Raw genomic sequence first — 13,612 nt, forward strand, 5'->3', positions numbered from 1 at the left:
AGTCGCCCTCAAAGTTAGCAGCATATATTAGATGAATATATATATATATATATATATATATATATATATATATATATATATATATATATATATATATATATATATATATATATATACACACATATACATTATTGTATTCACCTCATTTATTTGTTTGATTGTGTTATTAATTAACTATTTAGATTGTTGGGGGTCTAAAACGGAAATATAAAAAAAAAAATCAGATAAATGCCTAATCATTAAGTTGATATTATTTTTACTTCACATTTGGAAAACAAATATATCTATCCATTAAAAAATGTTTTGCAAGGAAAATGAGGAAGAAGGTGGGGGTGCTCATGGGCAGGTCATGAACAATTACAACAGCTGTAACATAATATACACAGTCACTTGTCACACTAATGGTGTGAATAATATTTGAATAAGATAAAATATCTGTTGCAAAAAAACTATTTGCCCTCGATACAGTCTCACTGATAGAAAATAAGTGTAAATATTTGAATATTTCGATTCCTGAAAGACAACGCGAGGACAGGGTGATGTCAGTCCAGTCAAATGGTGCACAATGAAAAATTCACAACAAACTGCTTGGTAATATTTTGCCAGAGACTTTGACATTAGTAAGCATCAACCGCCAATCTTCGGAAAAAATAACGAAATAAGCCACAAATATGTCACACACGTTAACAAAAACTTGTCAAGTCACTTTTATATTATTTGCCTTTCTTATCAGCCTCCTGTTGACAAGTGCTTATAGGACCTGCACACATGCTAAAACACTAAGTACGCCATCTGATTTGTCCAATGTTTTTATGATGTCCCTATCAAACAAACAAATTCAATTCTAACAAAGTCTTTCATACGACTTATGACTGAAAAGTGACAGGAGCAAGGAAGAGACACAACCATGCATATGCAGAAGCTATATGTAAATCATGAACAATTTTGAAGAGAGATGCAAGCAACAACAAAAAAAGTTAATGTGTACCTTTTGTCATTTATAGACGGGATTGTTAAATTGTCAACTGTATTATTTTTTTGGGAGGAGGAATTATATTTTTAGAGGAATTATTTTGAATGACAGTTGAATTTGTATATGACTTAGTGTAACAATTTCCAGTCTGAGACAAATGATGTAAACACACTTATAAAACATCTGTCTCTTACCATAGTCCTGAATCATATCCATTAACCGCATTTTGCAAAAGGAAAATTAGCAACTCTAACCTCAAGAGGAGAGTAAGGTTCATCCAAGATGTTCTTTTGAATGTGTATCTTCTGCATGGTCCCTGAAGAACTGTTGTCCATGACCAGCACGTTGTGACTTGCAGCTCTGTCCAATTTACAGTCACTTTTTCTGGAGTCGGTGGTCCTGCACACCTCGTAATTGTACACATGTGGAAGAGTCCCCGTCCCCAAAGTATCCGAGTAACGTGGAGGGTAATACGGAATGACAGGCAGGTTGGAGTGGTACAGGACGCGAGACTGTCTCCACCTGTATACTTTGACTGATATGATAAGCAGCAAGCAGGTGATGAAGAGGAAGGAGACCACAGCCAGCGCCAAGACTAAGTAAAAAGTCAGCTTGTCATTGTACTCCTTGTCGTGCATGCTAAAGTCAGTGAACTCTGACAGCACTTGAGGGAAGCTGTCCGCCACCGCCACGTTCACAATGACTGTAGCTGAACGAGAGGGCTGCCCGTTGTCCTCCACGACAACAGTCAGTCTTTGCTTGACAGCATCTTTATCATTCACTTGGCGGACAGTTCTTATTTCTCCATTGTGGAGGCCCACTTCAAACAGCGCCCTGTCTGTGGCTTTGAGCACTTTATAGGAGAGCCAGGCGTTCTGCCCACAGTCCACATCCACGGCCACCACTTTAGTCACCAGATAGCCCACGTCTGCCGAACGAGGCACCATTTCAGCCAGTACTGAGCCGCCCGTCTGGACCGGGTACAGGACCTGAGGGGCGTTGTCGTTCTGGTCCTGGATCACCAAGCGAACGCTCACGTTGCTGCTGAGGGGAGGGGAGCCTCCATCTTGTGCCCTGACCATCAAGTCCACTTGTTTAATTTGCTCATAATCAAATGATCGAACGGCACTGAGAACACCAGTTTCAGAATTTAAAGAAACAAAAGTGGAAACTGGACTGCCACTTATCTGTGTGTCCTCTAAAAGATAAGATATTCTCGCATTTTGATTCCAATCAGCATCTCGAGCAGTGACAGTAAAAATGGAAACGCCAGGAGAATTATTTTCTGCAACATATGCGAAATACATGTTTTTATCAAATAGTGGTGTGTTATCATTCACGTCTGAGATTCTAAGATGCAGCTTTGTTGTGCTAGAAAGCGGAGGCATTCCAAGATCAGTGGCTGTAATTGTGATGTTATATTCTAAGACAGATTCTCTATCAAAATATTGGTCTGAAATTAAATTGTAATAGTTGGTTAGTGACATCTCCAATTTAAAGGGAAGTTTTCCATCTATGGAACATTTTATTTCTCCATTTCTGTCCGAATCAATATCTTTTATATTCAGGACAGCAATTGTTGTACCAGGAGGTGAATCCTCCGAGAGAGGACTTGAAAATGACATTATATTAATAACTGGAGCATTGTCATTTATGTCAATAACGTCAAATATCACTTTACTGGTCCCCGTCAGACCACCTTGATCCTTTGCCTCTACTCTCAATTCATACTTTCTGTTCTTTTCATAGTCTATTCGACCAGACACAGAAATTGTGCCAGTGTTTTCGTCAATATCAAATGTATCTGTTGCACTTCCTCTCATTTTAGACAAACTATATTTAATAAGTCCACTTGAACCACTGTCAGCATCTGTCGCATTTACCGTAATAATGCTAGTTCCTTTTATTGCATTTTCCATTACAGAGGCTTTATAGGCTGTTTGGTTAAATACGGGCTGGTTGTCATTTGCATCTAACACATTTATTTCTATATTTACAGTACCAGATCTCTGTGGTGTTCCTCCATCAACTGCAATTAACCTTAATGACAAACTGGGATGTTGCTCTCTGTCTAAAGGCTTCTGGAGCACCATTTCAACATATTTACTGCCATCTGGATTTGCATGCTGCTTTAATACAAAATTATCATTTGGTGACAAAATATAATTTTGTAACCCATTTTGCCCCGCATCTCGATCCTCTGCACTCGGCAGTGGAAACTGCACTCCTACTACAGCAGATTCACTTATTTCAAATATGAGAGGTTTATCCTTATTTGGAAATGTAGGAGCGTGATCGTTTATATCCAACACCTCAATAATTATTCTGTGCAATTCAATCGGATTCTCTAAAATGATCTCAAAGCTGAAGCTACACGGCGTCACATCTCCACAAAGCTCCTCTCGGTCTATTCCATCATTGACGAGCAGCAGCCCTTTGTCTGCTTTCAGCTCCGTGTACTGGATGTTTTCTCCCGTCACGATGCGGGCCCGCCCTGCATTCATCCTTTTTATATTCAAACCAAGATCTTGTGCAACGTTACCAATCACGGAGCCTTTCTTCATCTCCTCGGGAATCGAGTAACGAATCTGACCAGCCACTGCGGCAAACAAATAAAAAAAGAACAAAAGCGGTCCCATTTGCTGGCGTGGTCCACAAAACAATCGCCATCTCCAGCGCGCGTCGACGAAGTATCTTCGTGGCGCCATATTTGCCACATTAAATAAATACAATATGTAGCCTATCCAGCAAATATAATCACAGCTCTTAGTTTAAAATATTAATTCCGGGAAATCAATCCCTCCCCCAAAACGACTTAAACCCAAAAGCAAACGCGTAAGATGTCCTTTTCCTACGTGTCCTCAACCTCAAATGAACAGAGCGAGTTGCTTCACTGCGCAGGATACTGAATGGAAGCAAAACCTTATGTTGACCAATAGCGTCCCTTAGAGTAGGAATGGTGAATATCATGTGTTCAAACCATGCACACTGAAAATAAAAGGAATATTTTCTTCAAAGATACACACTCAATTTATAACCTTCTCAATAATTAATGCAAACTCAAGATCTCACAAACACCAAAAGAGATGGAAATGATGTTCAAACACCTTTTGTATTGTGAATCCAACAATAATTCTCAGCTAATTAGTTCATGTACTTCGAGGATTTAATACCTATTACAAAAATTAATTGTGACCCCCAACAGCATTTTCAACATTATCTGATTTATAGACTTTGTCAGAATACCTGACTTGCTGAGACGTGATGCATACATTATTATTATTATCATTATTATTATTATTATTATTATTATTATTATTACAATAGTCACTTTCAGAAACCAAGACTATTTGGCTACATGGAATTGCTTCATCGTCCAAAAATTTATAAGGGATTTGTAAACATAAGTAAATAAAGATTTATATTTTTTAATTAAATTTAAGACTCCCTTTCAAGTGTTGACTCTAAGACCATTTTACCCAAATTGTATGTATGATTAAATCCTCTCCCAATAATAATAATAATAATAATAATAATAATAATAATAATAATAATAATAATAATAATAATAATAATAATAATAATAATAATATGCTTCATGGGTTTCCATTGACCAACAGTGGCCACGACTGAACCAAAGGGAACAATTTGAAGATATAACGTTGATCAAAAGGAAATCAGACAAAAATACCCATCATGGGAAATTTCACTTACAATTACCACATCTGTAGGCAAAATGAGAGTCACAGATAGCTAGCAGAGAGTCCAGAGGGTTACTTGAAGAAATTCAAAAAAAAAAATAAAAATATCCGCAGTATAAAGGCTAATAGCAACAAGTCCAAAATGTAGCCATTTCAGTTATATATTTCCATGTGATAGCGATAGTGTAGTACTGTTATTCCATTGTTCTAAATTGACCCTACTTTCATCGAGAGACAAATATCTGACTGCAAAATATTTTTAAAAATTCACATCAGTTTTCCTATACTTGATATTATTAGCTTACATTGCTAAATTGACAGTTCTGTGTGGAGACACTTCTTGATTACAGCTGGAACACTATTCACAATCACATCTTAACAGTTTGATTTTAGAGCTTTTGTATGAGTGTACAGTATAAAAGGAAAAATACGGACAATTATTTTGACAAATTACCAGAATTGCGTTAACTTCAACACATCAACATTTCAGCACCATGAACAGGAGCAACACACACAATCCACAAAAGTCAACATAGGGAATGCTGAAATGTTTGACTCACCAAAGTTGACATCTGTGAACACAATCCTGACGTCTGTTTGTTTTCTTGTGGCAAATCAGCATCAACTCCATCCACACTCACTAAACTTTGACTCATGGCTTGCATATTCTTTATGTCACTTTTTCTGGAGTCAGTGGTCCTACACACCTCGTAATTATACACATGCGGGAGAGTCCCAGTCCCCAAAGTATCCGAGTATCGTGGCGGATAATACGGAATGACAGGCAGGTTGGAGTGGTACAGGACGCGAGACTGTCTCCACCTGTACACTTTGACTGATATGATGAGCAGCAAGCAGGTGATGAAGAGGAAGGAGACCACAGCCAGCGCCAAGACTAAGTAAAAAGTCAGCTTGTCATTGTACTCCTTGTCGTGCATGCTAAAGTCAGTGAACTCCGACAGCACTTGAGGGAAGCTGTCCGCCACCGCCACGTTAACAATGACTGTAGCTGAACGAGAAGGTTGCCCGTTGTCCTCCACGACAACAGTCAGTCTTTGTTTGACAGCATCTTTATCAGTCACTTGGCGGACAGTTCTTATTTCTCCATTGTGGAGGCCCACTTCAAACAGCGCCCTGTCTGTGGCTTTGTGCACTTTATAGGAGAGCCAGGCGTTCTGCCCACAGTCCACATCCACGGCCACCACTTTAGTCACCAGATAGCCCACGTCTGCCGAACGAGGCACCATTTCGGCCAGCACTGAGCCGCCCGTCTGGACCGGGTACAGGACCTGAGGGGCGTTGTCATTCTGGTCCTGGATCACCATCCGGACGCTCACGTTGCTGCTGAGGGGAGGGGAGCCTCCATCTTGTGCTCTAACACGAAAGTGGAACTCTTTAAGTTGCTCATAGTCAAAAGAACGAACTGCATGGATGACTCCACTTTCAGCACTAACTGACACATATGAGGAGACTGGCACTCCATTAACAGAGGAGTCCTCCAGAATGTAAGAAAGACGAGCATTCTGGTTCCAGTCAGCATCACTGGCTTTTACAGTGAATACAGAGAGACCTGGTGTGTTGTTTTCAACAATGTAGGCCTCATATGAGCTCCTTTCAAAGACAGGCTCGTTGTCATTCACATCTGAGATGTGTAAGGTGAGAGTGACGCTGCTGGAGAGGGAGGGCACGCCCTCATCAGAGCACATCACTGTGATATTATACTCAGATGCCTTCTCCCTGTCTAAATCACCGTCTGTCACAAAACTATACAAATTATTGTCAGAGGTTTTGAGCGTAAATGGAATATTTTCACTGATAAAGCATTTTATTATTCCATTGTCTCCCGAATCCAAATCCTCTATGCTTATAACAGTAACAACAGTGTTAATTTCGACATCCTCCGATATCATATTTGACTTTGACATAATATTAATTTCAGGTTTGTTGTCATTTACATCCTGTACATCAATAATTAATTTACAAGAATCTGTAAGGCCTCCTTCATCACTTGCAAGTAAATGAATTTGAAAATGTCTTGACTTTTCAAAATCTATATTTCCTATTAATGAAACCTGGCCGTTTTCCTTATTTATTTTAAAGATTTTTCTAACGTTATCCAGAGTGTTTGTTATTGAATAGGATACTTTAGAATTCAAATCACCATCTGCATCAAAGGCAGAAACAGTGGCCACAATTGTTCCCACAGGTGAATTCTCGGTAACAATAGATTTATATGTGTGCTGTGTAAATACGGGGGCATTATCATTCGCGTCTAACACTGTAATAACAATCAACATCGTTCCTGACATCCGCGGCTCTCCTCCATCTACAGCTGTTAACACGAGAGACATTTGCTCCTCTTTCTCTCTGTCTAAAGGTTTCTGTAAAACCATTTCCACGTTTTTATTTCCATCCGCGTTATTTTGCAATTTAAGAGAGAAATGATCGGCTGGTTTTAACTCATAATTTTGAAGGTCGTTAATTCCAACATCAAGATCCATGGCCCTTTCTAGGACGAATTTTGCGCCAATGGTCGCTGACTCGCTTATTTTAAATTTCATCTCATTTTTTTCAAAGCTTGGCGCATTGTCATTAATGTCTGTAATCTGCACAGTAACGCTGAAAAATTCGATTGGGCTTTCCAAAATTATGCGCAAATGCAGCGCACAAAGGGCGGTGTGTGCGCAAAGAGCCTCTCTGTCGATCCTGTCTTTCACGAGGAGGACTCCTTTCTCTCGGCTCAGCTCGATGTATTCTTCATTGCTCCTGGAATAGATTTTCGCTTTTCCAGAAATCAAGCGTTGTATTTCTAAACCTAAATCTTGCGCTATATTGCCCACTAAAGCTCCTCTGGGCATTTCCTCTGGAATAGAATAGCTGGCCTGGCCGTACACTGCGTCGAGGGCGAAAAGAGACACGAACAGCAGTACTTGCCCATTCATTGTTCTTCCAATTCTCTCCAGCGGAGGTCCTCTCGTTTTGTATTCCAATAAAAAATATCCTCCTCAAAGTCTAATATTGAATATAATCCAATCTTAATCGACGCAAATCGCTTCCAGGTCCAAATATATATATATATTACTTTGACAAACACGTCAAATGATCCGCTCTCCCCCCTTCGCGTTCTCTCTGCATGTGTTGTGTCGACGTTACATGGAGGCGCAGCTCCAATCCTGCTCACAGACTAGTCATCAACTTTTTGGTCTACAGCGTCCCTAAGAGTCCATATTGCAACATTGCAGGATGGACCATGACTAGTTCACCAGCACAAAACATCAGCGAGAGAGAGAGAGAGAGAAAGAAAGAAAGAGAGAAAGAGAGATAGAGAGAGATAGAGAGAATCTATTGACTATAGACATGGAATTTAGAATGCCTCAGTCTGCTCACAAACACGAATGGCATTTATCACAATCATAACAGTTCATCAATGCAAGATACTGCATGTAGTTATCAGATATATTTGCTAATATATAATCCCTATTTAACAATATAATACCCCCCCCCCCCACACACACACACACTACAAATAGCCTATGGCATGCAGCTCTAAATATATTAACACCGTTCAAAAAAGTTACTACAGGTAGACTTGTCGGGATTATTTTCCATTCACTGATCATAATTCCTTTTTATTTTGATTGACTTCTGATGATGGTGATGGACTTCTGGTACATTGGCTGTACATGCTCCCTTGAAACAGTTTACCAAGAAACATTTTCAATGTATTGATTTGTCACGGTATAAGGGATTAATTTGCAGTCAATTAAATAACACATGGCACAATCTCAGAGATTAAATTCTGTATGAATTATTAAATGCACACCCTGGGCTCCTCAATCAGCCATTATTTTGCAATCATTGTGCAATAAACTTGTTTATTTAGAGTTATCAGACATAACATGGACGGCAGCTGAGGTCAAATGTCAAATCTAAAATATTGAAATGTTGTGAATTGAGAAACCAATAAAGGACAAGCAAAGGCCCGTCACGCAGGCCCATCAAGCAGCTCACTACAAGTATTAAATTAATCAATCATACGTATCTATTTTATATACCGCTTTACCTCATTGTAGTTTGCAGGTAATTGAGTCTTAATGTAATTCCCAGCTAATTTGATGTGATACAGTTCTGATAAATACCAGTGATTATAGAAAACATCTACACGAGGTAGAAGTAAACAAATGCTACCAAACATACAAGTAGACAACACCATATTTTTAAATGTACTTTTAGAATGTAGTTCAGGTACATTCAATAACTGATTGCAGACACCTTGAATATGAAGATGCAATACTGAAGAAAAATTGTAAGGTTCTATTGGTATGGAAATACAAAATGAGTTGTAAGTATTCAACGGATAACACATGAATGAATCGAAATGCTAAGATCTCCATGGCGCTGAATTTCTACTTCTCCTCAGCTCCTTTTTGATTCTCAGTGAGCAACAGAAAACAAAGACAAGTGGTATAATGCTTTCAGGATTTGTGCTAGATGCAAGTAATAAAGTTTGAATGCCTTAGAGATTCTACATTGCTGACAACAAAAACGCCATTAACCAAATCGAGAGAGACACCACATGAAAATAATGCAGACTAACCTCGAGAGGAGAGTCAGGTTCATCCAGGATGTTCTTTTGACTGTGTATCTTCTGCATGGTCCCTGTAAAACTGGGGTCCATGACTAGCACATTCTGACTAGCAGCTCTGTCCAATTTACAGTCACTTTTTCTGGAGTCAGTGGTCCTGCACACCTCATAATTGTACACGTGCGGGAGGGTCCCAGTCCCCAAAGTATCCGAGTACCGTGGCGGGTAATACGGAATGACAGGCAGGTTGGAGTGGTACAGGACGCGAGACTGTCTCCACCTGTACACTTTGACTGATATGATAAGCAGCAAGCAGGTGATGAAGAGGAAGGAGACCACAGCCAGCGCCAGGACTAAGTAAAAAGTCAGCTTGTCATTGTACTCCTTGTCGTGCATGCTAAAGTCAGTGAACTCTGACAGCACTTGAGGGAAGCTGTCCGCCACCGCCACGTTAACAATGACTGTAGCTGAACGAGAGGGCTGCCCGTTGTCCTCCACGACAACAGTCAGTCTTTGTTTGACAGCGTCTTTATCAGTCACTTGGCGGACAGTTCTTATTTCTCCGTTGTGGAGGCCCACTTCAAACAGCGCCCTGTCTGTGGCTTTGTGCACTTTATAGGAGAGCCAGGCGTTCTGCCCACAGTCCACATCCACGGCCACCACTTTAGTCACCAGATAGCCCACGTCTGCCGAACGAGGCACCATTTCGGCCAGTACCGAGCCGCCCGTCTGGACCGGGTACAGGACCTGAGGGGCGTTGTCATTCTGGTCCTGGATCACCATGCGAACGCTCACGTTGCTACTGAGGGGAGGGGAGCCTCCATCTTGCGCTCTTACACGAAAGTGGAACTCTTTCAGTTGCTCATAGTCAAAAGAACGAACTGCATGGATTACACCACTTTCAGCACTAACAGACACATAGGAGGAGACTGGCACTCCATTAACAGAGGAGTCCTCCAGGATGTAAGAAACACGAGCATTCTGGTTCCAGTCAGCATCACTGGCTTTTACAGTGAATACAGAGAGACCTGGTGTGTTATTTTCAACAATGTAGGCCTCATATGAGCTCCTCTCAAAGACAGGCACGTTGTCATTCACATCTGAGATGTGTAAGGTGAGAGTGATACTGCTGGAGAGGGAGGGCATGCCCTCATCAGAGCACGTCACTGTGATATTATACTCATGTGACCTCTCTCTATCCAACTCATTATCTGTGACTAAACTATAAAAGTTATTTTTAGAGGTTTGCAGCATAAATGGAATATTTTCATTGATATAGCATTTAACAATTCCATTGTCTCCCGAATCCAAATCTTCTATATTGATAACAGTAACAACGGTATTGATTTCTGCATCCTCTAATATCACATTCGATTTGGACATAATATTAATTTCCGGTTTGTTGTCATTTATATCTTGTACATCGATAATTAGTTTAGAAGAATCTGTAAGACCTCCATCATCACTTGCAAGTATTTTAATTTGAAAATGTTTCGATTTTTCATAATCAATATTTCCAATTAATGAAACCTGACCAGTTTCTTTATTTATGTCAAATATACTTCTAACGTTATCTTGGGTGTTTGTTATTGAGTATGAAATTTTAGAATTCAAATCTCCATCCGCATCAGTCGCAGAAACAGTTGCGACAATTGTTCCTAGAGGTGTATTCTCAGTAACAATAGCCTTATATGTGTGCTGTGTAAAAACAGGGGCATTATCATTCGCGTCTAACACTGTAATAAGAATCAACATCGTTCCTGACATCCGCGGCTCTCCTCCATCTACAGCTGTTAACACAAGAGACATCTGCTCCTCTTTCTCTCTGTCTAAAGGTTTCTGTAAAACCATTTCCACGTTTTTATTTCCATCTGCGTTATTTTGCAATTTAAGAGAGAAATGATCGGCTGGTTTTAACTCATAATTTTGAAGGTCGTTAATTCCAACATCAAGATCTACAGCCCCATCTAGAACGAATTTTGCTCCGATGGTTGCTGACTCGCTTATTTTAAATTGCATCTCATTTTTTTCAAAGTTTGGCGCATTATCATTTATATCTGTAATCTGCACAGTGACGCTGTAAAATTCGATCGGATTTTCCAGAATGATCTGCAAATGCAGCGCACAAAGGGCGGTGTGTGCGCAAAGAGCCTCTCTGTCGATCCTGTCTTTCACGAGGAGGACTCCTTTCTCTCGGCTCAGCTCGATGTATTCTTCATTGTTCCTGGAATATATTTTGGCTTTTCCAGAAATTAAACGTCGAATTTCTAAACCTAAATCTTGCGCTATATTGCCCACTAAAGCTCCTCTGGCCATTTCCTCTGGAATAGAATAGCTGGCCTGGCCGTACACTGCGTCGAGGGCGAAGAGAGACACGAACAGCAGTACTTGCCCATTCATTGTTCTTCCAAATCTCGCCAGCGGAAGTCCTCTCGTTTTATATTCCAATAAAAAAATATCCTCCTCAAAGTCTAATGTTGAATATAATCCAATCTTAATCGAAGTAAATCGCTTCCAGGTCCAAATATATATATTTTACTTTGACAAACACGTCAAATGATCCGCTCTCCCCCCTTCGCGTTCTCTCTGCATGTGTTGTGTCGACGTTACATGGAGGAGCAGCTCCAATCCCGCTCACAGCCACAGTTATCAACTTTTAGGTCTACAGCGTCCCTAAGAGTCCATATTGCAACACTGCAGGATGGAAGAAACTAATTTATTCCACAGCACATGACAAATAAGAGATGAAAAAGTATATTCAGAACACATTACAGCGATTGCACACAAGACTTGACGTAATTACATGTCAGTCCCTAACATCTTAAAATGCAAAATAAGTTATTAGCACATTTGTGCTTGTAAGTATACAGTAGTCCCAATTCAACAACAATATTATTCCCTAATTACCCCCGACTGCAACCATGTCGTGCAGCTCTTAAAATATTGACACATTTGATCAAAATTGTGAAACTTGTAGGGATTATTTTTTTCATTAACTGGACATAATTGATTTTTCTATTGATTGATTTCTGACATGCAAATATAAATTAAAAGTACATTGATTGTACATATTGACGCCTATTTAGTTTACATATAAACATCTCCAGTGCTTTGCCACTGGGATTAACTTTCACTCATTTATTTTAAAGAACACTATGGAATGTAAAGGGTGTAAGAGTTCCATTTGGCAATTTCAACGATAAAAGGAACATTTAGTACATGCATATCCCAGCCTCCAACAACAAGTCTATATTCTATTTTTAGATAAAGGCAGTTTCATGTTTAGTAGACCTAAGAGACCGAGATGTTTGAACTTTGGACAAAGATTTCAACACACAGCTACTGACTATGTTGTTAAAAACTGCTTATGGTAAATAAGCCTGATTTAAAAAAAAAAAAAAGTTATGTTAAGTATAGAGTTTTCAGAATCTCTACCCTTGCAGTGTATTATATTTTACTCCATTTATCCATCGATCCAAGTACAGGTACTGCAATTCTGATATATTCTGATATGGAAAACACCTTTGATGCACACAATATTGTTTTGTGTAACTATTATATGAAGTTCAAGTAAATTCAATAAATTATCTTGCATATGAACTTGAAAGCACTAAAGTGAAAGGAAATGGAAAAAAGTTGTCCAATTTGAGTCAAAGTATTCAGCAACTAACAAAGTCAGGAGACTAAATGTCAGCTCTCCATGGTGCTGAAGTTCCACTTCAACTGCAAATGATTCTCCGGGAACAATTGAATATAAAGGACAATTGAAATTATGCTTCTCATCTTTGAAACATTTGTACTTGATGAAAGTAATATGACGATAGGAGACCTAATTGATAACATTGATAACAAAGAGATCTTTAACAAAATTGAGCAGAGCACATGCAAATGTTGCAGACTAACCTCGAGAGGAGAGTCAGGTTCATCCAGGATGTTCTTTTCACTGTGTAGTTTCTGCATGGTCCCTGTAAAACTGGGGTCCATGACCAGCACATTGTGACTTGCAGCTCTGTCCAATTTACAGTCACTTTTTCTGGAGTCAGTGGTCCTGCACACCTCATAATTGTACATGTGCGGGAGGGTCCCAGTTCCCAAAGTATCCGAATACCGTGGCGGATAATACGGAATGACAGGCAGGTTGGAGTGGTACAGGACGCGAGACTGTCTCCACCTGTACACTTTGACTGATATGATGAGCAGCAAACAGGTGATGAAGAGGAAGGAGACCACAGCCAGCGCCAAAACTAAGTAAAAAGTCAGCTTGTCATTGTACTCCTTGTCGTGCATGCTAAAGTCAGTGAACTCTGACAGCACTTGAGGGAAGCTGTCCGCCACCGCCACGTTCACAATGAC

At 39.8% G+C, this 13,612-nt stretch overlaps 2 protein-coding genes across 29 annotated transcripts in view; both read right to left on the reverse strand.

The window, feature by feature from the left end:
• LOC144058703 (protocadherin gamma-C5-like) overlaps positions 1 to 13,612 on the reverse strand; it is a 252,513-nt gene that overhangs the window by 85,915 nt on the left and 152,986 nt on the right. For 2 of the 28 annotated variants that reach the window (XM_077577131.1, XM_077577115.1), the window contains exon 1: positions 9,272 to 11,839. The exons of 25 other annotated variants lie outside the window; for them this stretch is intronic. In XM_077577131.1, the coding sequence (XP_077433257.1) occupies positions 9,272 to 11,659 (2,388 nt within the window). In that variant the 5' untranslated portion in view covers positions 11,660 to 11,839. Of the gene's footprint in view, positions 1 to 5,234; positions 7,803 to 9,271; positions 11,840 to 13,612 lie in introns of those variants that run through there. One more of the 28 variants, XM_077577122.1, reaches the window with a different exon arrangement.
• LOC144058711 (protocadherin beta-8-like) lies at positions 191 to 4,336 on the reverse strand. The gene is made up of 2 exons (XM_077577173.1): positions 3,284 to 4,336; positions 191 to 2,005 (listed from the first exon to the last, which is right to left on the reverse strand). Exons 1-2 carry the CDS (start codon positions 3,679 to 3,681, stop codon positions 1,189 to 1,191), a joined length of 1,215 nt encoding a protein of 404 aa, XP_077433299.1. The 5' UTR covers positions 3,682 to 4,336; the 3' UTR covers positions 191 to 1,188.

Source organism: Vanacampus margaritifer, chromosome 10 (genome assembly GCF_051991255.1).
Source record: "Vanacampus margaritifer isolate UIUO_Vmar chromosome 10, RoL_Vmar_1.0, whole genome shotgun sequence".
Taxonomy (NCBI): domain Eukaryota; kingdom Metazoa; phylum Chordata; class Actinopteri; order Syngnathiformes; family Syngnathidae; genus Vanacampus; species Vanacampus margaritifer.